The 23975-nt window shown below is 44.4% G+C and overlaps 1 protein-coding gene across 6 annotated transcripts in view; it reads right to left on the reverse strand.

Moving 5' to 3' along the window:
* The window catches only part of AFF3 (ALF transcription elongation factor 3), a 635458-nt gene that overhangs the window by 131697 nt on the left and 479786 nt on the right, over nucleotides 1-23975 (reverse strand). For all 6 annotated transcript variants that reach the window (XM_061431670.1, XM_061431669.1, XM_061431668.1 and 3 more), the window contains one exon: nucleotides 7638-7689. In XM_061431670.1, the coding sequence (XP_061287654.1) occupies nucleotides 7638-7689 (52 nt within the window). The remainder of the gene's footprint in view (nucleotides 1-7637; nucleotides 7690-23975) is intronic.

Here is a 23975-nt window from a genome sequence, read left to right on the forward strand (position 1 = left end):
AAATGGAACTGGAGGAATCAACCTACCTGACTTCAGGCTCTACTACAAAGCCACAGTTATCAAGACAGTATGGTACTGGCACAAAGACAGAAATATAGATCAATGGAACAAAATAGAAAGCCCAGAGATAAATCCATGCACATATGGACACCTTATCTTTGACAAAGGAGGCAAGAATATACAATGGATTAAAGACAATCTCTTTAACAAGTGGTGCTGGGAAATCTGGTCAACCACTTGTAAAAGAATGAAACTAGAACACTTTCTAACACCATATACAAAAATAAACTCAAAATGGATTAAAGATCTCAACGTAAGACCAGAAACTATAAAACTCCTAGAGGAGAACATAGGCAAAACACTCTCTGACATACATCACAGCAGGATCCTCTATGACCCACCTCCCAGAATATTGGAAATAAAAGCAAAAATAAACAAATGGGACCTAATTAAACTTAAAAGCTTCTGTACATCAAAGGAAACTATAAGCAAGGTGAAAAGACAGCCTTCAGAATGGGAGAAAATAATAGCAAATGAAGCAACCGACAAACAACTAATCTCAAAAATATACAAGCAACTCCTAAAGCTCAACTCCAGAAAAATAAATGACCCAATCAAAAAATGGGCCAAAGATCTAAATAGACATTTCTCCAAAGAAGACATACAGATGGCTAACAAACACATGAAAAGATGCTCAACATCACTCATTATCAGAGAAATGCAAATCAAAACCACTATGAGGTACCATTTCACACCAGTCAGAATGGCTGCAATCCAAAAGTCTACAAATAATAAATGCTGGAGAGGGTGTGGAGAAAAGGGAACCCTCTTACACTGTTGGTGGGAATGCAAACTAGTACAGCCACTATGGAGAACAGTGTGGAGATTCCTTAAAAAACTGGAAATAGAACTGCCTTATGATCCAGCAATCCCACTGCTGGGCATACACACTGAGGAAACCAGAAGGGAAAGAGACACGTGTACCCCAATGTTCATCGCAGCACTGTTTATAATAGCCAGGACATGGAAGCAATCTAGATGTCCATCAGCAGATGAATGGATAAGAAAGCTGTGGTACATATACACAATGGATTATTACTCAGCCATTAAAAAGAATACATTTGAATCAGTTCTAATGAGGTGGATGAAACTGGAGCCTATTATACAGAGTGAAGTAAGCCAGAAGGAAAAACACCAATACAGTATACTAACGCATATATATGGGATTTAGAAAGATGGTAACGATAACCCTGTATACGAGACAGCAAAAGAGACACTGATGTATAGAACAGTCTTATGGACTCTGTGGGAGAGGGAGAGGGTGGGAAGATTTGGGAGAATGGCATTGAAACATGTGAAATGTCATGTAAGAAACGAGATGCCAGTCCAGGTTCAATGCACGATGCTGGATGCTTGGGGCTGGTGCACTGGGACGACCCAGAGGGATGGTATGGGGAGGGAGGAGGGAGGAGGGTCCAGGATGGGGAACACATGTATACCTGTGGTGGATTCATTTTGATATTTGGCAAAACTAATACAATTATGTAAGGTTTAAAAATAAAATAAAATTAATTAAAAAAAAAGAAAGAAAAAGATAAAAAAAAAAGGATATAGAATAACTCAAGGACAACATCAACCAACAGGTTCTAATTGACATGTGTGGAACACTCCATCCAACATCAGCAGAATATACATTCTTTCAAGTGCCCATAAAACATATACCAATGTAGACCATATCTTGGGCCATAAAAAGTACTCAATATACTTATAAAAACTGAAATCATACAGGATGTATTCTTAGACCACAATAGAACCAAACTAGAAATCAATACAAGGAAGACAACAGGAAATCTCCAAACATTTGGAAATGAAACAACACACTTCTAAAAGCATCAAAGAGGATGTCTCTCTGAACTCAATTTCAATGAAAGTACAAACATGGAGGAATTTATGAGATGTAGCTACAGCACTGCTGACAGTGAGATGTATAGCACTGAATGATTGTTCTTAAAACAGGACAATCAGAAATCAATAATCTAGCCTTCCTCAAGAAAGCAGAAAAAGAAGAGCAAAATAATCCAAAGCAAGTGCAAGGAGGGAAATAATAAAGGCAAGAAATCAATGAAATTGAAAGCAGAAAAACAGACAACAGAGAATATCAGTGAAACAAAAAGCTAGTTCTTTGGGAAGAGCAATAAAATCGATAAACCTCTAGTAAGACTGACAAAGAAAAAAGTAAAGATCAGTGTTAAGAATGAAACAGGGGCATGGATAAAGAAGTTGTGGTACATATATACAAAGGAATATTACTCAGCCATAAAAAGAACACATTCGAGTCAGTCCTAATGAAGTGGATGAACCTAGAGCCTGTTATACAGAGTGAGGTAAGTCAGAAAAAGAAAAATATTGTATGCTAATGCACTTGTAGGGGCCTCCCTGATAGCTCAGTTGGTAAAGAATCCACCTGCAACACAGGAGACCCCGGTTCAATCTCTGGGTCGGGAAGATCCTCTGGAGAAGGGATAGGCTACCCACTCCAGTATTCTTGGGCTTCCCTTGTGGCTCAGATGGTAAAGAATCCATCTGCAATGCAGGAGACCTGGGTTTGATCCCTGAGTTGGGAAGATCCCCTGGAGAAGGGAAAGGCTACCCATTCCAGTATTCTGGCCTAGAGAATTCCATGGACAGTCCATGGGGTCACAAAGAGTCAGACAGACACAACTGAGTGACTTTCACTCTCATGGAATCTAGAAAGATGGAACTGATGAACCTATTTGCAGGACAGGGGTGGAGATGCAGACACAGAAAACAAGCGTGTGGACACAGTGGAGGAAAGAAAGGTGGGATGAATTGGCAGAATAGCATGGAAGCATACACATCACCAATGTAAAGTAGATAGCCGGTAGGAAGACGCTGTATGGTACAAGAAGCTCAAATCAGGTGCTCTGTGACAACCTAGAGGGCTGGGATGGTGGGAGGTGAGAGTGAGATTCCAGAGGGAAGGGACATGGGTATACCTATGGCTGATTCATACTGATGTATGACAGAGACTAATGCAATATTGTAAAGCAGTTATTCTCCAATTAAAAATAAACTAATACAATTTGTAAAGTTTAAAAATAAAATAAAATTTTAAAAAAAGATTAAAAAAAAATAAACAAGTTAAAAATGTTTTTAAAGATTTTTAAAAAAAGAATGAAGCAGGGACTATCACTATAGATTCAGACTTCAAATGGACAATGAAGTAATACAACTCTACACACATAAATATGACAATCTAAATGACATCGTGGACACTACTTCCCTAGCAATCCAGTGGTTAAGACTTCACCTTCCAACCCAAGGGGTGCAGGTTCAATCCCTCGTTGGGGAACTAAGATCCCACATGCCTGGGGTCAAAATCCAAAACATAAAACAGAAACACTGTGTAAAATAGATGACCAGGGTGAGTTTGATGCGTGAAGAAGGGCACCCAAAGCCAGCGCTCTGGGACAACCCAAAGGGATGGGGTGGGGAGAGAGGTGGGAGGGGGACACATGTATACACATGCACCCTCAATTCATGTTGCTGTATGGCAAAAACCACCACAGGGTTGTAAAGTAATCATCCTCCAATTAAAATAAATACATTAATTTAAAAAAAAAAGGTCCACGTCAAAAAATCTTTAAAAAAAATGACACAATGGATTAATTACTTGAAAAGCACATACCACCATAACCTACCCAATGTGAAATGATCTGAGCAGCCCTTTAACTATCAAGAAAATAGAATATTTAAGTTTCTAAAAGTCTCCAAGCCCACATGGTTTCCCTGGAGAATTCTGACAAACATTTAAAGAAGAATTGACATTAATCTTATACAATTGCTTCAAGAACAAGAAGAGCAGAAAACACTTAGCAATTCATGTTATAAGCCAGCATTACCCTTATGTCAAAACCAGACACAGACAGTACAGAAAAAGAAACCTTTGGACCAGTATTCCTCATGAATATAAAAAGACAAGCACGTGAGGAAATGTAGAGCAAAAGGAATTCTCTAACATTGCTGGGGGCAGAGTCAGAAGGTACAACCATTTTGGGAAAATGGTTTGGGATAATCTACTCCAATTGAACATCCTGCAGCATTTCCACTCTTGGGGACAGACCCAACAAGAATGTTCCCACATGCTCCCCAAAGACTGGTACAAGAACGTTAGGAACAACATTATGGCATTAGCCCTAAATGCCCTTGTGCCTGTCAGCAGTAGGTTGGGTAAGCACAGGATGGATTAGGAGCCAGCAATGGAAACGTGCGAACTTCACTGATATGCAGTATCATGCATGAGTCTTACACACAAAGTGCTGAGTGACAGAAGCCAGACACTGCAGCACGCAGTCAGAATCCTACTGATGTCAATGTGAAAGACAAATACAGTTAAGACATGGTGTTAGAAATCAGGCGTAGTTACTCTGAAAAGATGTGGGAGACTCCAGAGACTGGCCATGTGTGCATCTTGATTTGGGTGCTGCTTACATGGGTGTGGTTTACGAATACTCATCAAGTCATGCTCTGAGGTTATGTGTAACTTTTATTGTGCATGAGTGCTAAGTCACTTCAATTGTGTCCGGCTCTTTGTGACCCCATGGACCTTTGCCTGCCAGGCTCCTCTGTCCATGGAATTCTCCAGGCAAGAATACTGGAGTGGGTTGCCATGCCCTCCTCCAGGGGATCTTTCTGACTCAGAGATCAAACCCACATCTCTTATGTCTCATGCATTGGCAGGCAGGTTCTTTACCACTAATGCCACCTGGGAAGTCCAACTTTTCATCTGGTATATTCAACTGTGGTGGTTTAGTCGCTAAGTTGTGTCCAACTCTTGCAACCCTGTGGACTGTAGCCTGCTGGGCTCCTCTGTCCATGGGATTCTCCAGGCAGTTGATGTAAAAAGAAGGAAAAAGCCTGTTGGATCTGGTGATATGAAGATTACAGGTGAGCACAAGTTGTGAGGAGGTGGCGGGCTGCAGGGATCTCATGTTAATTCCAGTTCTACATGAGCAGCACTGGAGCACAGAGCAGTTCAGGGATGGGGGCAAGGTTGCAGAGCTACTGGGGAGCAGAGCACGGAGTTGAAGCCAGGGCTGCTGAGCCCGCGCTCACTCAGTAAACTGGCCTGTCTCTGATTTTGAGAGCATAGAGGCTGTGAGGATAAAGGAACATTAGACAGGAATATGCAGATGCATTTCAGTCTGAGGCTACTTTTTGAAAAACACACAAGTGGAGCAACTCTATGGTCTTGTGGAAGTCCCTTTATCACAGCAGCAACACAGGCAGGTGACCAACAATCACAGGACGACCTGGTATCATGTAAGAAAAGGCCAAGGATTTCAGTGCACTGCATTTACCAAGGCAGGGAAAAGTTCTTGAAAGATTTGGGGCTAAGGGACAGACTCTGATTATATCTGCAAAACTCACTTACGTAAGATGTTTAATTATCTCTCCATACCAGAGGAAGGCGATTGTGTATGAGAGCTGTGTGTGTGCACAGCCTCCACTCTTTTGGGGGCACAATCATATTTTGGTCTTGAAGAGAAAACAAAATTCTGTATCATCAGTCTTTATTTATCTACTTTCCTTTTTTTCTTTTGAAAAACTTTATTATTTATTTATTTGGCTGTGCCGCTCTTCGTTGTGGCATGTAGGGGCTTCAGTTGCTGCCTGTGGGATCAGATTTGGGTCCCCTGATTGAAAGTGCAGAGTCTTAGCCACTGAACCACCAGGCAAGTCCCATTAGTCTTTTTTTTAAAGCATGAGAATTGTTATTTTGTGATTATATAAAGGCCAAGCTACACACACACACACACACACACACAAACACACACACACACATAAAGGATAACATATTCAGTGTTAGGATAATCACTAAACTGCCATAAACAAAACCACGGTCTGGAGTCTTAATTACAAGGGAGGATTAGGGTATGAAAATCGTTCATTCTTTCATTGCAAATGACAGGAAGATGTATAAATGTAGGGACCCAAAGCAAGAAGAAAGACCTGACCAGTATATTCACAGAACAGCATTTTCCATGGCTACAGAGTGGAAAGGAGTAGCTAATAAAGCAAGATGGGTAAACTGAAAGTTCCCCTGCCTTAGACGATCTGTCTGGTCCATCCTTCAATTTTTAAACTGTGTTTTCAGTAGAAATATTTTCTGGTAATAATCCAGGAAATTCTTTCCAAATTAACACTTGCTGAATGAAATAGTCTGTAAACCACTTTTTCAATATGAAGTATGCACAATCTACATGTTTGCTGTACATTCCACATTAAGTACACTATGGAATGTACTTAATCTGAACGTCCACTGGGGAAAAAGACACAGAGATGAGATCATTTGCTTATAGATACAAAGATGATGACCAACATGACCCACTCACTCCTTAGTTCTGCCAAGATCATCAGGTTGTGGATGTCTGGCCTGCTGGGTGCACCCAGAAACAGATGGATCCATCTCTAAATAACCAAAAGCCTGAGTGGTCCTCCTTGCTCAAAACTCCTTCCCTTGGGCCTTTCTTTGCTGGCCCATCTAGTTTCAAATTGCACTGAGCTCTGTCTTGTACTCAGTCCGTTCTGCGATGCCTCACCTTCTCTTATGGGGTGGGAGGCTCTTCTGTGACCCCACAGCTCAGATGCTCTTCCTGGATATTTCCTTTGACTTTGATCTCTCCTTGGTACACTCTCTCGGTACCTTATTTGCGTTTGGATGTCTAGACGGCTGCGTGACCTGAGTGGCATTCCCTGATACCTCTGCATAAAATTCACTATTCCAAGATCAACTGAACAGTGCATGTGTCTTGTATCACATGTAAAAATGACACAGAAAACCTCTCTGAATTGTATTTCTACCGATCACATTTACCCCAGCTTGACACAATACAAAATAGGTGATGAGAAAAAGGAAACAGAAGCGGAGGAAAATCTGTCTTTCAAGTTTTCAAACTTGCTTTAAAATACAAACATTTCCTGAAATGCAGAAGTGAAAGTGATGAATGTTAAGTGGGTATTTTTTCACCTTAACTGACTGATCAGAAGAGTATTTATAAACCCCTGACTGATGTCTGGAGCTGATAAATCAACACCAGAGGAGAACGTTTCAAGCACATTTATCACTTAAGACAAACAGGCTATTCTGAGTGTGATTATTTTTTATTCATCACTCTAGCTTACCTCCGCATTCGCTCCTGCTCAGTGTTAATAGCATCTGTGGAAGACTTCTCAATATTTAATGCTACAGCGTGCTTACTGCATGCTGATGAGGTGAAACTCACACATTTGATCTCCAGAAAGCCAGTAACCTTTCCAAAAAAAGTTTCTATCTCACACTGAAGCCTGATCCCAGGCGGCTTCCATGTAAATAGCTGCTGTTGGCTTCAACGCCATGAAGATACAGAATTACAGCTTTAAGGGAAATTAAAGGCCAAGATATTTATATTTGAACAGACTGGCTGAACGGCACAGAATCCTGTCATCAGCAGAGGACACCCAGCAGCCAAGGGTATTGCAATCTAGCATCCATACGACTCAACACCCAGGACCGTCTACTCAGTCAGTGTTACCATGTCACATTCAAAGAACTGCAACATGAAAGAAAATCTTACCTGTTCATTCTCCTCTTCATCGCTGCTTAGCTTAAGGTCATCTTCTAGCATTCTGAAAGAGGGAACACAAAGATACAGATACTTAGCAAATTCAAGGGACTTCAGCACCAAAATACCTGTGTTAGAGCAACGCTTCAGTAACGAGTGTAGTTGTTCAGTCGCTAAGTTGTCTCTGACTCTTTGCAGCCCTATGGACTAGAGATCAAACCAGTCAATGCTAAAGGAAATCAACCCTGAATATTCATCAGAAGGACTGATGCTAAAGTTGAAACTCCAATACTTTGGCCACCTGATGTGAAGAGCTGACTCATTGGAAAAGACCCTGTTTCTAGGAAAGATTGAGGGCAGGAGGAGAAGGGGGCGATAAAGGATGAGATGGTTGGATATCATCATCAACTCGATGGACATGAGCTTGAGCAAACTCTAGGAGATAGTGAAGGATGGGGAATGAGTGTATTAGATTTCCTTATTGAAAAAATGTTTCCTTTCGAGCCCTTTTCCTCCAATGCCACATTATGAAAATGAACCCTCAGGACAGCCGTAGGACATGACAGGAAGCTTCAAGAATACGAAGTTTTAAACAAACAGAATCAAACGGGTGCTTTTCCTTGTGAAAGTTTAATTCCATAATTATTTGTTCATTGTTTCCCATGTGGCAGGGGCTTGGCCATATCTCTATTATTATTGGTGGGAAACAGAGGAGGAGAATGGGCAGAACCTTGCCAAGAGCTAGAAAATAGTAAACTTCAGTTCTCGATGCAGCTGTTTGGTGTTCCCCATCAAAGATCTGGAGAAAAATCACTGTCTGACCATCCTCCTGGATGGGGAAAAATCAAATAGCAGCAAACTTTCTGAAATATCTCGTCCCTCAGGTGCATCATGACAGATCCAGTGGGAAAGCATATTTTTGGGACCATGAAAGTTAAATCCATGCTTTCAAACTGTGGTGCTGGAGAAGACTCTTGAGAGGGCCTTGGACTGTAAGAAGATCAAACTAGTCAACCCTAAAGGAAATCAATCAACCCTGGATATTCATTGGAAGGATTGATGCTGAAGCTGAAGCTTCAATAATTTGGCTACCTGATGCAAAGAGCTGACTCATTGGAAAAGACCTTGATGCTGGGTAAGACTGAGGGCAGGAGGAGAAGGGGATGACAGAGGATGAGATGGTTGGATGGCGTCACCAACTCAATGGACATGAGTTTGAGTGAGCTCTGGGAGACAGTGAAGGACAGGGAAGCCTGGTGCACTGCAGTCCATGCGGTCACAAAGAGTTGGACATGTGTTAGTGACTGAACAACAACAAGTTAAAGTCAAAAATTAAAAAAAAAATCTGAAAAAGAATAGATACATGTATATGTATAACTGAATCACTTTGCTGTACACCTGAACTAACACAATATTGTAAATCAACTATACTCAAATGTCCAGGTTCGATGCATGATACTGGATGCTTGGGGCTGGTGCACTGGGATGACCCAGAGGGATGGTATGGGGAGGGAGGAGGGTTCAGGATGGGGAACACATGTATACCTGTGGCAGATTCATTTTGATATATGGCAAAACCAATACAATATTGTAAAGTTAAATAAAATAAAATAAAAAAAATACAGGATGATGATAGATATATAAAAAATTAAATTTTAAAAAGAAACAAAATTCAAATGTTATTATTTCTGATGATGATGAAACTGTACTCTTATCAGCACTGCTGATTTATTTCTTTATAGAATAATTGTTTTCACAGGACGTCATTCAAAAGAAATCTCACTAAGAAGCACATCTAAACCCAGATGAGTGGAAAACTGCTCTGCCTGAAGCAATAGGGAGAGTCCGATTTGGGACGGACACCGGGGCTCTAGGGATCAGTCTGGAGGCCACTGAGTCCTTGTGCTCAAAAGGCCTCGCTGTCCTCTCTGAAGTTACCTTCATAGTCCAAAGCCTGGGACTCCCCTGGTGGCTCAGGGGTAAGGCTCTGTGCCCCGATGCGGAGCGCCCAGGCCCCATCCCTGGTTGGGGAACTGGATCCACGTGACACAATTAAGGGTCAGATGCTGCAGCTGAGATCCAGTGCAGCCAAATAAATAAAATAAATCTCTTTTTAAAAGTCCAAAGCCTGACCCCTAAAATGTATTGTTTCCTTTAAAAGTTAATTATAGGCCTATCGTTGATAAATTCCTCTGATTATTTAACGATTTCTTTTTTGATAGAAACCATTTTAAAAGTCTTTATTGAATTTGTTACAATATTGCTTTTGTTTTACGCTTTGGTGTGTGTGCGTGTGTGTGTTTTTCAGCCAGGAGGCATGTGGGAGCTTAGCTCCCTGACCAGGAATTGAATCTCCACCCCTTGCCTTGAAAGGCAGAGTCTTAACCACTAGAAATGGAAGTCCCTTCTGAATAGTTGTAGTAATTTCAGTGACTTTTGGGACAAGCTTGGGGTAAAGATCTGCCAGGGCAGGGTGTGGGCTCAGTTCTGCCCCAAACAGCCCCCCACCAGCCCCATTTCCCTCTTGGTAAAGTGAAGGGTTATAAATCTGGGCATCTGCAAGGTCCAGTCCTGTTTTAGATTCTTTGAGTCCACAAGATAAATTTCAGGCCCCTCATTTCCTAAGGTAGAAAAACTCTTGCATTTGTTCTAAAGAGCACAACTGTGAAGTTTCCGAGCAATTTTCCTGTACCATGTAAGCCATAACCATTAGGGCACCAAATCCTCCCGCAGTTGTGGCCATTCTACCAGGAGCAAGTGGTATCCTTCGTTATTACTTAAGCCAGAAGCAAACAAGCCAAGCACCAGCAAAGGCTGCACAGCTGCACTGTAACTGCCTCTACATCTGTGTGGCTTATCACTCACTTCCCCCAACCTCATGAAATCGTACGTGGGCTTCCCAGAGAAGAGACTCCACTGGGATTTATTAGAGCATTTTCTGGGACTGTGTGTCCTTCGTCCTGGGACCCTAGTGACCAGCAGGGTGGTGGCACAGAGTACAATACCCATTGGTTGCCTGGGCACCTATCACAAGATGACTTTCCTACCTAAAGGCATAATTCCTTTCTGATGAAAAGGACAGCTTCTTTCCCCCACTGCCTGTCTTGGGGTCAAGTGTCACCTGAAACTTGGTTTAATCTCAAGGACTGCTCTGTAAGCACTGAGGGTGGGAAGGTGGAGGGAAGGACATATCATCATGGTTAAGGAGCCCTTGTTAGATGGAAGTCATGTCAAGGGTGACTGAGGAGTTTATCTTTGTATGGACAACACTGTGTACAGATTTGAAGACCACTGTCAACCAGAGGAAGACACTCCGACATGCCCCAGAGCCAGGGTTTTTAGCTTGATTGCACACCAGTCTTCTGTGAGCTGGTCCCTGGGAGCTGTGCAGAGAAAAGAGTATGTGGCCGCTTGCCTCTGAGAATCCAATTAAAGTCCAGAATGTCTTGAAATAGGAGAAACTGGTGGTGGGAACACCGAGTTCGACAGCTTATCCACACTGCACAGCACCCCGGGAAGCCTCTGCCAGCAGCACCTGGGACCGCAGTCTTGCAGACAGTCACACCACCCGGAGCTCAGATGCCAACAGGCACATGCTGAGGCGACTCAGGCTCAAGGCCCCCCGAGGACACGCCCGGCCCTTCTGCTCTGTCCTGGCCACAGCAGAGTCCTTGTGACTCAACTTCCAAAGCACAGCGCTTGTCCCTCTCAATGCTGGGAAATGTCAACGTGGCTTCTTAGCCTGAGGAGGACCTGAAGAGTATCTGAGGTTAGAGAGGAAAAGAGAAAAGCTGGGACCACCTAAGACCCTCAGGACTGTCCCCACTGGGTGCAGACTGTGGCTGGAGGCCGCCCTCCACCCACATCCACACGCACCATCAGAGCAGTCTGCTCCAACTCCAGTCCCACCCATTGACCACATATTTATCATCTGTTTTCTAAAGGAAATAGATGAGCTTAAGTAAGTTAAACAACAATAAGTAACAACAAAAGCTTTAAGCCAAGAGTGAAAGAAAATGCGAGCTAAGTGTTGGTGAGGACGCAGGGCAGGGGTGAAGGCCGACTCCAGCACTCTGAAGCACTGAGCTCGGTGACTGGGGCGGAAGAGGAGGGCTTGTGCTACAGCACCGTTGGCTCGCAGGGCACCCCGCGCACGCCTGCATCTCTAAACCCCTCCAGCTGGGCCCCACCAGGCCCCCCTCTCCACGTCCGTCGGCCCTTCCCCTAGACATCCCTGCAGTACCCTCCTAGGGATCCCAGCTCCTGTCCAACAGTAGCAGCTCCCAAGGTGGCAGGCCTGCTGAGCACTTTATAGACGTGACCTCATTCAATCCCACAGCATCTCCTTGAGGTGGATGCTGCCGGGGCAGTGGTCCTCAGGGGTCAGACCATGCGCTCTGAAGTCGGACCACCCTGGGAGGAATCCTGGCTTTGCATTTAGCAGGTCCTTTCTCAGTGGGTTTCCTGAGAAATCATTACACAATCCTTGGAAAGGGCTTAGTGCAGAAGCCAGTCCAGAACCAACATTCAACACATGTTCATTTTTCATGAATATTCCTCCTTTACCTCTGAGGATAAAGCCTTGGAGCATTTAGGAAACTTGCACGTGTCAGCAATTTGGGACAGAAGATGTTTCTGTAATAACGCCTTAAAACTAAGCCATTTGCTCTATTTCCAGGCCATCCTGAGAAGAAAAGATGACGTTTTCTGGAGATTGTGGAAGGGGAACATATTTCAGGATACAATTGCTGCCATGGTTGATGGATCTGATGTGACTTTATGTCTACACAGGGCAAAAAGCATAGCCATCAGTCTGAGCGCACAGGAGATATGTCCTGGAGCCTGTGGTTGGTCACATGACACAGAGTCCCTTAGCAGGGCTCACAATCTGATGACAATAGGGATGCTGAGATAAAACAGTTGATAAAACTCTGCAAATGAAGGCCAGAGAGCAGAGGTGCAGCCAGAGGTGCAGCGAAACCTGGACTTCACGTCCTGAGTGCCCGAGGAACTGTCCCACCGTGTCTGGACCACTTCTGGTCAGTACCTGGTGGTGACTTCACTGTGGAGTCTGGTCGGGCAGCTGAGAACCAGGACCCTGCAGGACTGAGGCGGGACTTTATTTTAAACATACATCTAGGTGATTCAGATCCTGTTCGTTTCTCACTGGGACAATGTGTAGACAACAGTTTCCTAACATTAATGTCCCAGCAAGGTTACAACATGCCCCCTGAGAGCTGAGTGTGTGTGCACGCTCAGTTGTGTCTGACTCTTTAGCGACGCCATGGACTGTAGCCCACCAGGCTCCTCTGTCCATGGGATTTCCTGGGCAAGAATACTGGAGTGTTTTTCCTACTCTAGGGGATGTTCTTGACCCCGTGATCGAATCTGTGTCTCCTGCACTATTTTATTGCTATACCACCATCTGGGAGCTGTGCAGAGAAGAGGGTGTGTGGTTGTCTGCCTCTGAGTTCTGATGGGGAACCCAGTACAAACACTTCCCTTCACAGTTGGCTAATCCCACCTCGGGTGGACCGCTGTTTCTGGAAGTGAAGGATGAATGAAAACACTGCCTCACGACTGACAGCAGGATCGCCATCCAAACTCCCAATCACTTACTCATTCTGTTTTCTGCATTCTTTCGTGGTGGGCACCTCTTTGGAAAGCATACTGTCTTCCAGGGCTGGTTCTTCTCACACATTACATTCAAACCAGTACCAGCATTTTTAAGGGCCTTAACATTTTGAAGGTCTGGCATAACCAATTCTCATAGAACTCAATTGCCTCATCTGAAGGTAAGGCCCTCAGAAAAGTGAGGATTTCAATACAACCCTTGCAATTTGGACAGAGGAGCCTGGCGGGTCACAGTCTAGAGGGCTGCAGAGTCAGACATGACTGGAGTAACTTAGTATGAAGCATGCACTTGCAACTTTAATATTTGAAGATGGTAGCTCTGGCTCAGTGGTAAAGAATCTGCCAGGCAGACCCCTTGGTGGGGAAGATCCCCTGGAGGAGGAAATGGCAACCCACTCCAGTATTCTTGCCTGGGAAATCCCATGGACAGGGGAGACTGGCGGGCTATAGTCCGTGGGGTTGTAAAGATTCGTACATGACTGAGCTCTCACACACACACAGCTTTATGTTGTGGCTGCTGCTTATATTTTTGATGTTCACAATTCCTCAGGAAGCAGAAATAGTAGCCTACCCTTCACAGATGGCCAGCTGCTCCTAGGGCTCATCTTTTTACACAGGTATTGCAAACAGCCACATTAACTACCTTCAAATATGATGGCAGTCATTTCACACAGCACTGGATTTTAATTAATAGTATTTCCCCGGAATTGCTTGTCATTTGGGACCTTTATCAGATCTGAATCCTTTAGTCTTTTAACGTTCATTTCATGTTCTTAATGGCTTCTTAAAAATCAGATTTTTAATTGGGCCGTTTGGTTTGCAGATTTGTTTCTATAGCTGGTGCTTCTACGATCTCCACCTGTTTGAGATTTAAAGTCAAAGACAAATGCTTATGACTCCCTATTAAACATATTCATATATGCAAATATCTATTCTAACAATTAGCTGTGGTATGTTAAACCTACCTGTCATGCAAGTTTATCCCTCTGAAGGAATTTCCTGAGCCTTCCTCTCTGCTGCTTGGAACACAGGAGGGGAACTTATAAAACTCATCTCCTTGTTTCTGAAGTCCACTGCTCTGTCAAGGTTACCGCTACCATCTGCCTGGGCTTATTTTCACTAACAGGTGACACCCTTCCTCTCTGTGTTCAGAAGAATTCAGCTTGTGCCATTCCCCAGTTAATTGAGAACCCAGATGGCCTAGGACAGGCTCAGCCAGAGTTGGGGATGTAGTGCATCCAGGTCACAAGTGAGGGAACTTAGTCTGGAAGCCAGTGTAGAGATCAGGAACAAGACAAAGCGTGGTCTATACAGACGGCCTGAGACTCTTCCAACTTTGAGTCTATCCTACCCAGGGGAGGTAAAGATGTCATGTCGACATCTTTTGAAGCGATGCTGGTTCATGGGAAGATGGCATCTGCTCACACAATTCTTTCTGGATCCCCTCTTTCCAGGATTGGTTCTAGCTGTTCATGAAATCGCAAACTGTCTTCTGAACTCTTTCATCCATGTTCACTCCGGGGTGAAAGAGTCCTATAGCTTTCCTGTGTATGGCCTCATTTTTTCTTAAGGACCTTAAGTTCCAATGGTCCTTTTCTTCTACTGAGTCTACCTGCCGTCTTGATATAGGCCTGTCTTCCCTAGGGGACAGCATCTCATTTCCTACCACTTAAGACCCTCGCAAAAGCCACCCCCATTTAGGAATCCTGCCAGACCCTAGTGAGACAATCAAGCAGATAGTCTCATACGTGTGTGTGCTTAGTCGTTCAGTCATGTCCGACTCTTTGCAGAGGCCCGTCAGGCCCTCTGTCCATGGGATTCGCCAGGCAAGAGTATGGAGTGGGTTGTCATACCCTTCTCCAGGGGATCTTCCTGCCCCGGGGATTGAACCCAGATATCCTGCATTGCAGGGAAGCTCGGGTAGTCTATTATCTGGTATCAATACATTAGTATAGAATAAGTGGAAATCAAAGGAAGGTGAAAAGCAACACTAATACAAGGACGCAGACTGTGGCTCTGGAGTGGGGGGTGGGATGGGGTTGGCAGCACCGAGTCTGAGTTCTTTCCCTAACGAGCTCTGTGAACTTGGCAAATCAGTCACTCATTCTGGACATGGTTTCCTCAGCTCTAAAATTAAGCTGGGATAAAATGAACTCTACAAACTCTTGTGGCTCTAAATTCTGACTCTCTGCCTCTACCAATGGGTGGAAAGTCCAGCCAGACTGTTGGGAGTTTAGCGAGTTCCCTGGATCTGAGTTGACACGACTCATTTAAAAGTAAAACTGCCAGGTTGATTAAAGGGTCCAAGTTCCACCCTGGAGCCAGGAGCCTGGAGCGAAGTCCGGTTATTTCTTTGAATGTCTACTTCCTCACATGTCAGGTGAAACATTTCACATAATTTACATAAAAATGAACACGGCAGTGCCTTTAGATGGTAGAGTGCTATAGAATGTTTGACTATTTCTAGAAACATCTCAGATATGCAGATGACACCACCCTAATGGCAGAAAGCAAAGCAGAACTAAAAGCCTTTTGATGAGAGTGAAAAAGTTGGCTTAAAATTCAGCATTAAAAAGTCTAAGATCATGGCATCCAGTCTCATTGCCTCATGAAAAGTAGATGGGGAAAAAATGGAAATGGTGACAGATTTTATTTTCTTGGGCTCCAAAAGCACTGTGGATGGAGACTGCAGCCACAAAATTAAAAGACATTTACTCCTTGGGAGAAAAGCTCTGACATACCTAGACAGCATATTAAAAATCAGAGATACCACTTTGCTGACATAGGTCTGTATAGTCAAAGCTATGGTTTTTCCAATAGTACGTACGGATGTGAGAGCTGGATCATAAAGAAGGCTGAGCACCAAAGAATTGATGCTTTCAAATTGTGGTGCTGGAGAAGACTCTTGAGAGTCCTTTGGACAACAAGGAGATCAAACCAGACAATCCTAAAGGAAATGAACCCTAAATATTCACTGGAAGGATTGACGCTACAGCTGAAGCTCCAATATTTTGGCCACCCAATGCCAAAATGTTGGCATCACCTTTTCCTCATTGGAAAAGCCCCTGATGCTGGGAAAGATTAGGGGAGGAAGAGAAGGGGGCAGCAGAGGATGAGATGGTTGGATGCCATCATTGACTCAATGGACATGAGTTGGAGGAAATTCTGGGAGATCATGAAGGACAGGAAAGCCTGGTGTGCTTCAGTCCACAGGGTCGCAAAGAGTCAGACACAACTTATCAACTGAATAACAATAAGAAACATCTCTCGTGTGATACGGTGTGAAGGATGGAGCCTTGCCGGCAAGCACCAGCTACACTGAGTCTATAATAACTGAGCATCTTCCCAGGAACAAAGGTTCTTGTGCCAGGTGGTCATGAGAACTGGACCAGGAGGTGATGGCCGCTCCCCACCTGGCTCAAGGCCAGGGAAGTGTTCTTTCTTCTGTTATAAACTAACCCATTGTCTCTAGATATTTTCTATATTCTTCCTTATTATAGTGGAATGTGATCCCAAACACACATCTATCAGCTTAGGGGCAGTTTAAAAAAACTAGACTCATATTTTTCTTTTCTCCTAAGAGCATCTACAAATAAAATCAGACGGCACATATGCTAAACGATGAGCAGAGCAGCACAGCAATTTGCCGAGAACCCCCAACAAGCCTTCACCAAGCGCTCTAGGCTCTGTTCCGTGCAGCACTGGAAGCATACGTCGTCTTAAACACTCTGTGCCTGCAGGAGCCTTCATTCTTTCTAGGGAACAATGTTTCCCCGAGTTCCACTGCAAAGGCACATTTAGAAAAGCACGTAGTCACAGGCCATTCTTCCAAGTAACTGAAACAAGGAGCTGGCGGCCAAGTATACTGAGCAGTTCCTCACCAGATCAGTCTTCCGGGACAGCAAGGACCCCGAGGTGCTGTGGCAGAATGTTTACAGAGGAAAGCAAACTTGGCAGGCCCATTGTTCTGGCCTCCAGTGCCTAGGGCAGCAGGAAGCTCCCTGCACAGGAGCCTTGGGACTCAAAGCCCAGCCAGCGGTTCTTAGACACCTGAGGGCTTGTTAAGACACAGGAGGCTGGGCCCGCCTCCAGGTGTGGGAATGTGCCCCCCCATATTTGCATTTATAATAAGTCCCCGGGTGATGCAGAGGCTGCCGGCCAGAGGCCACGCTTTGAGAAGCCCTGGGCTAGGCCGTAACCTCCTGCCCACAAAGGTTTATTACATCTCGAGTCAGCCACTGAGGGCAGAGAGCCTGTGGGATGGTCCCTCGAGTCTCCTCTGAGGACTTACTGGGGCCTGTGGTCTGGGTCGGGGGGCCTGCGGCCCTGACACTCAGACACACCCCAGTGTGACTTCTTCCCCAGATCTCTCCCAGTTTGACCTGGGCCAAAGGGTGGGATCCTAGAGAGAACCAGGGAGAACTCTTCTCACTCACTCCCACATCTGCTAAGGAAAAGAGCTCATTCACCCGACCAGCTGAGCCTGACTCACTGGATACAAGCTCCCAAGGCTCGTACCTGCCCTCAGAATGTTGGGTTAGCCAGGCATGGAGACCAGTGACCCAGGGAGCCCCCGAGCAAGGCACTAGAGGAGGAGGGCCGTGCTGGCTTCAGGCTCCTGCAGGGCTCGGCTGGAGTCGAGGAAGGTGATGCCCCGGCATGGTGGGCCCGGGGATGGAGGGAGATTATATCCTGCACCCCTATGGTGTTCTTTTTGAAAAGTGATACACACACACAGTTCAAGACTCCCCCTGAAGATAAACTATCCAGGGAAATGTCTCCCTCCTTCCTATCCCTACCTACTTACTTCCCAGTCTGGCCCCCGAAGTCACCACTGTCTGTAGCTCCTTATGTATGATTTCAGAGTTTATGCATTAACCAGCAAATATGAATGCAGCACCGTGGGCCCCTTAGAGTTGTGCTCAGTCATGTTTGACTCTTTGCCACCCCCTGGACTGTAGCCCGCCAGGCTCCTCTGTCCATGGGGTTTTCCAGGCAGGAATACTGGAGTGGGTGCCATTTCCTCCTCCAGAGGATCTTCCCGACCCATGGATCGAACCTGCGTCTCCTGTATCTCCTGCATTGGCACGCAGATTTTTTACAACATGAGCCACCTAGGAAGTCCCAGTTCAAGCCTAACAGGCCATTAAAATGTTCTAATAGCCATGTGAAAAAAAGTAAAAACAGGTAAAATTAATTTTACAACATATTCAATATATATAAATCAACATTATCATTTCAATGTGATAACATACACATTTTCAGGGCTCAACAGTCATGTCTGGCCAGTGGCTGCCAGACTGGACAAGACAGGCTCAGAGCTTCTGCAGAAGTGAGGACTGTTTGTATCTCGAGGAAGTTTCACGTCCCTGCCCCCCCGCCCACCGCCCAACCCTCAGCCCCTCTTTGCCTCTTTCAGGGGTCACTCTTCTCTACATTTCCTTCCCCATGGGGTACACCACAAGCCTGTGATGGTAAAGACCCTGATAACTCAAGAGCGTGGAGGAGATGAGCAGGAGAAAGGCAAGGGTCTGGTCAGAACAGATGTACATGTGCACCTCCGTTGACAATTCCTGGTGGGGACAGGGACCCCAAAGGCCAGTTAAATATGTCAGTGACCCACCTTGCTCCCAATTCTGAGGACACTATCTGCTCGGGACCTGAAACACTACAGTGTCTTACAAAAGAGCTGTGAGGATAAACCGGTGCACAGCTGCAGGCGGTTCACAGAAGGATGTGCATTCAGGGGCCACAGCCTTGGAAAACGGAGCAGGGTAAGTCTGTCTACTCTTTTCTCTCATTGATCATGTCCCCGCTTCTCTTAGATGTAGTATGGACCCATCTTACCAAAGTTATTTGAAATATCCCTTTTTTTTTTTTTTTAGTTACCTATTTTTAAAAGTGTGCTGGCTGTTCTTTTTATTTGGAATTGCAGTTCTAGCAAGGGGATCCGGGCAGCTGGGCCGTTTCCTTGAACAGTTCAAGCCTCTTTCCACCCAAAAAGCTGTGAGCACAACACGCAGTTGGGTTGATTGTGAAAACAAGAAAATGTTCCCTCTTTTCCCTTCAGGGCACTGTAGATTATAAAGTAGCTTTCTCAGAACTATTAGACTTGAAAATTGCTTCCTCCTGAAAGAATTACAGGGAAAGAGGGCTGGCTGGACTCGATCATCTCTATAAAAAACAAGTTGCACTTTAGAAAGAATACTTTAATAGGGAAGGCTTGCACCTCAAAGCTGGTTTTAAAATTCCCATCTTTGTCTGTTACAAGGACTTTTAGAAAATTAGCTTCTGAACTAATGTTTTTGGTATTAGAGGATTCTAATACCTCTAATTCTAATTGGAGGTTTCTAAGACTTAGCAGCAGCAGCAAGGCGTGATGAATTCAAGTTCTGCAGACCTGGGAGAGAGGTCAGGGGACCTTGACTGGGAACTTGGAGTTTCCTATGCTGCATGGGGTTGCTAAGAGTCAGACATGACTGAGCGACTTCAATTTCACTTTTCACTTTCATTCATTGGAGAAGGCAATGGCACCCCACTCCAGTACTCTTGCCTGGAAAATCCCATGGATGGAGGAGCCTGGTAGGCTGCAGTCCATGGGGTCGCTGAGAGTCAGACATGACTGAGCGACTTCACTTTCACTTTTCACTTTCATGCGTTGGAGAAGGCAATGGCAACCCACTCCAGTGTTCCTGCCTGGAGAATCCCAGGGATGGGGGAGCCTGGTGGGCTGCCGTCTATGGGGTCGCACAGCGTCGGACACGACTGAAATGACTTAGCAGCAGCAGCAGCAGCATGCTGCCCAGACTTGACCATGGGCATTTGTTTACATGAATCTCTCAGAAGGGGATTGCGTACCTACCCCGAGGGAAATGAGAAATGAGATCTGCACCAACTGGGCTCCAGTCTGTGATGCCAAATGTTGATGGTCAGTAAATTGGAAACCTGGTTGCCTATTCTGTTTCCTAACTAGTGATTTTGGAGGTGGTTTGCTTATTTCATTCATAAGTTTTGACAGGAAGGATGTATTGAATCTGGAGGGGTCATACATAGGGCAGGCAGGTTAAGACGTGTTCTTTTGTTCACAATATTGCTGCTGCTGCTGCTAAGTCGCTTCAGTTGTGTCCAACGCTGTGCAACCCCATAGACGGCAGCCCAGCAGGCTCCCCTGTCCTGGAGTGGGTTGCCATTTCCTCCTCCAATGCATGAAAGTGAAAAGTGAAAGTGAAGTTGCTCAGTTGTGTCTGACTCTTCTCGACCCCATGGACTGCAGCCCACCAGGCTCCTCCATCCATGGGGTTTTCCAGGCAAGAGTACTGGAGTGGGGTGCCATTGCCTTAGCCCAAGTCAAAAAAAATGTATATATGTATCTGTATAATCCCTTAGCCAGATTCAGTTTCATTGCTCAGAGTTCAGTGTGCTCTGAATTTTATTAACTTGCCTCAAACATAGTATAAAAAAGGATAACAAAGACACAGTCCTATCTCCTGACCATTCCTCAAAAGAAACCAAACAATAAAAATAAACAAACAAGAAAGCAACTAAGTAACAAAGCCAGCATAGGGCAGCCAGGTGGAGGTGGGGCCTTGGCAGAAATAGTGCACAGACAGAAGCCTATAGCAAAGTTTTCTCTCAGCTAGGACAAGTGGGGAAGATGAGATACAGAGACTGGAAAAGGATCATGTTGAATCCATTTTGTGATTTCATCCTCAACATTAATTATAACTACCTAAAGCCACTTTGTATCATTTGACTACTTTTATTAATTGTATAATGTTCTGTTAAAAATATAGGATCTTTCCATACATATCTGTAAGTATAAAGTATATAAATAAGAAAATAAAAGTTAATTAAATATGTTATAGAATCTTTGGAACTTGGTAAAACTGCATTCTGTTTTGAAGCAGTTTTAGTTAAACTAAAGAAACTTAAAAGTTTTCCTATCTGGGCGTGCTGTCTGTGTATGTCTATGCAGGTTTGTACTGATTGATCCATGGGCATTTTATTGTAGTGTGACTTTCTGCCTTGCAAGTAATTTATTTCTGTTCACAATACTAGTTTTTGCATTTTTGTGGCAATTGCTATTGACAAGTTGACTGCTGAGACAGCCTCTAATTAACAGATTTATTTGAATAGATACACTGTGAAGGTTAGGAAACAGAGTCAAGCATAATCCCCTAATACGTAAAGGCAGGGATGCTGAACTACACTCACGTCACATGTTCCCTGAGTATGGCCTAACACAGTGGTTTCTAGACTTTATTACACAATGGAATCACTTGGGATCTTTTAAAAAATATCAGTGCCAGGCTTCCACTCCACCCCCACATTCTGATGTAATAGATCTGGGATGTGATTTGGGCATGTAGAATTTTAAAAGTTCCCAGGATGATTCTCATTTATAGCCAAACATAGGAACCACCACATAATACAGTGAACTGGACCGTCTGCAAAGGGGAATATCTTGAATAGCTCTGGTCCTTGGAAAAAGTCCCGAACTCTGAGTTTTAGTCTGTCCGCTAATAAAAAGGCATGAAAGTCAAGACACAAATGAGACGATAAAAGTGAAAGCGCACTGGAAACTGGAAAGCCTCCTAAGGGTTTCTCATCCATGAGGTCAGCGTTACCTGTGTTAAAGCACTGACTCATGGGCCTCTTTCCCAGAGATGCTAGTTTAATTGGACCTAGCCTGGGCACCAGCGTCAGTGCAGTCTGTCCTGCCGCACAGGATATGGCATCTCAGTTCCCTGACCAAGGATGGAAACTGCACCCCTTGCACTGGAAGCATGCTCTTAAGCACTGGACTGCCAGGGAAGTCCCAATATTGATATTTTTGGCAAGCATCCCAGATGAATGTACTATTCAGCCAGGGTTGAAAACCAATGCCTAATTCCAAACAAATGCTCACCTTTTCATTAAAGCCGCTGCAATCTCCACATCTTATCTGAATTTGTACAGAACTAGTGCATTGTATTAAGACCATGTATCAACTCAAGTGCCTTCACCTTTCCCCCAAGGTGGAATTTCCAACTTCCATTTGAATACAAATGCTTCCAGGGAGGTGGGCACTTCCTGAATGCCTAGGGTAGGGCACAACTCACCCTTACTAATGAGTTAATAGATCAGAATTCTTAGTGGTTGTTTTCAGCAACCATGGGCAGTGCTGGGGCATCTGAGATAATCTTCTGGCTTTTTCTTCAGCCTCTGGGATGATATAGAGATGCTTCCATAGGTTATCCTGCCTTCCAAGGTCTCTGGAGAAATCCGCAAACTTTCTTCAAGACAGTACAGCACAGTTGTTGCTGTTGTTCAGTCGGTAAGTCATGTCTGACTCTCTGTGACCCCATGGACTGTAGCACACCAGGCTTCCTTCTCCTTTGCCATCTCCCGGAGTTTGCTCAAACTCATGTCCATTGAGTTGACAATGCCATCCAGCCATCTCATCCTCTGCCTGCCTGTAGTGTTTTGGGTTAGATGTCACCAGTGAGAGATGCCTGCATAGGATTTGGAAGGTGGAAGGGTAACAGAAGGTTTGCACTGGGGCAGTGGAAAGCAGGCGTATAAGCTCCAGCAGGTGGTAGATACGAGGCTCTTCGAGAGGTTTCCAGGATCCTTCTGGGAATAACACCTGCAGATGCCAAGACATCTGAGATGACCATTGGCAGTTTTCATCCATGGCTTTCCAGAACTGATCACTGATTTCCAGCTGGCCCCTGACCTAGCTTACCTAACCCTCCTGATGGACTTGGAGGTCACTCACATCCTGTGTTAAGTGTCTTCCTATTTGAAACACCTTGAGTGGCTTCTCTTTTCCAGACCAAATGCTAACTGGTATGTATAGTAATTAAGAGCTTGAGCCCTGCTGTCAGAAAGCCTGACTGATGGATCCACATGCCTGTTTTGCCACACACGCACTGTGCATACTTGTGCAAAGAACTGAGTCACTCTCTCAGTTTCCTCATCTTTAAAGTGGACAAACAAACAATATTCAGCTCCTAGGAATGTAGGAATTCTATGGGGGGAAATGCATAAAACATTTTATATAGTGGCTAATACGCAGGAATTACTCAATATTCAATATTAGTATTGGAATTTTATTACCCATTCTGTCTTGTAATAATCACCATGGGATAACGTAAGTTCTTTTTACTTTTTCTAAAAGAGAACATAAACGTCTTAATTTATTGACCACCTCCAGTGAGTCAGGTACATTCTAGGTGCTAGAAATAGAAAGTTGAAAAGTCTTTATATGGCTCATAAAGGCAGATAAGTAAACCTAGCAAAGTAAGTAAAAAGTGGGAGCACAGATCCCCATCTTTTTTCCTTGTCAGACAGCCCTGCTCCTCTTTTTCTTTCCTCATAGGTTTTATTCTCCCATGTCTCCTGCACTGGCAGGCTGATTTTTTTTTTTTTTTTTTACCTCTGAGCAACCAGGAAAGCCCCAGACAGAGGCTATTATATGAATCTACTCACCCTCTCTGCCACAAACCTAATAAGCAGATCGCTTAAATGTAAGGAGAAGGAAAAGCCATCTATGTTCCGTGTTAAAGAGAAAGCATCCTATTATCTATTCATTGAACTGGGTGGGGGATTGGTAGATGATCCTCAAACCAAGGCATTTTGTGAATTCACCTTTAATTTTACCATTTTCATAGTACTTTGCATAATACCTCTGATGCTTCTAGAATTTTTCACTATAAAACTTATCCAGGTGGT

This window comes from Bos javanicus, chromosome 11 (assembly GCF_032452875.1).
Source record: "Bos javanicus breed banteng chromosome 11, ARS-OSU_banteng_1.0, whole genome shotgun sequence".
NCBI classification, from domain to species: Eukaryota; Metazoa; Chordata; class Mammalia; order Artiodactyla; family Bovidae; genus Bos; species Bos javanicus.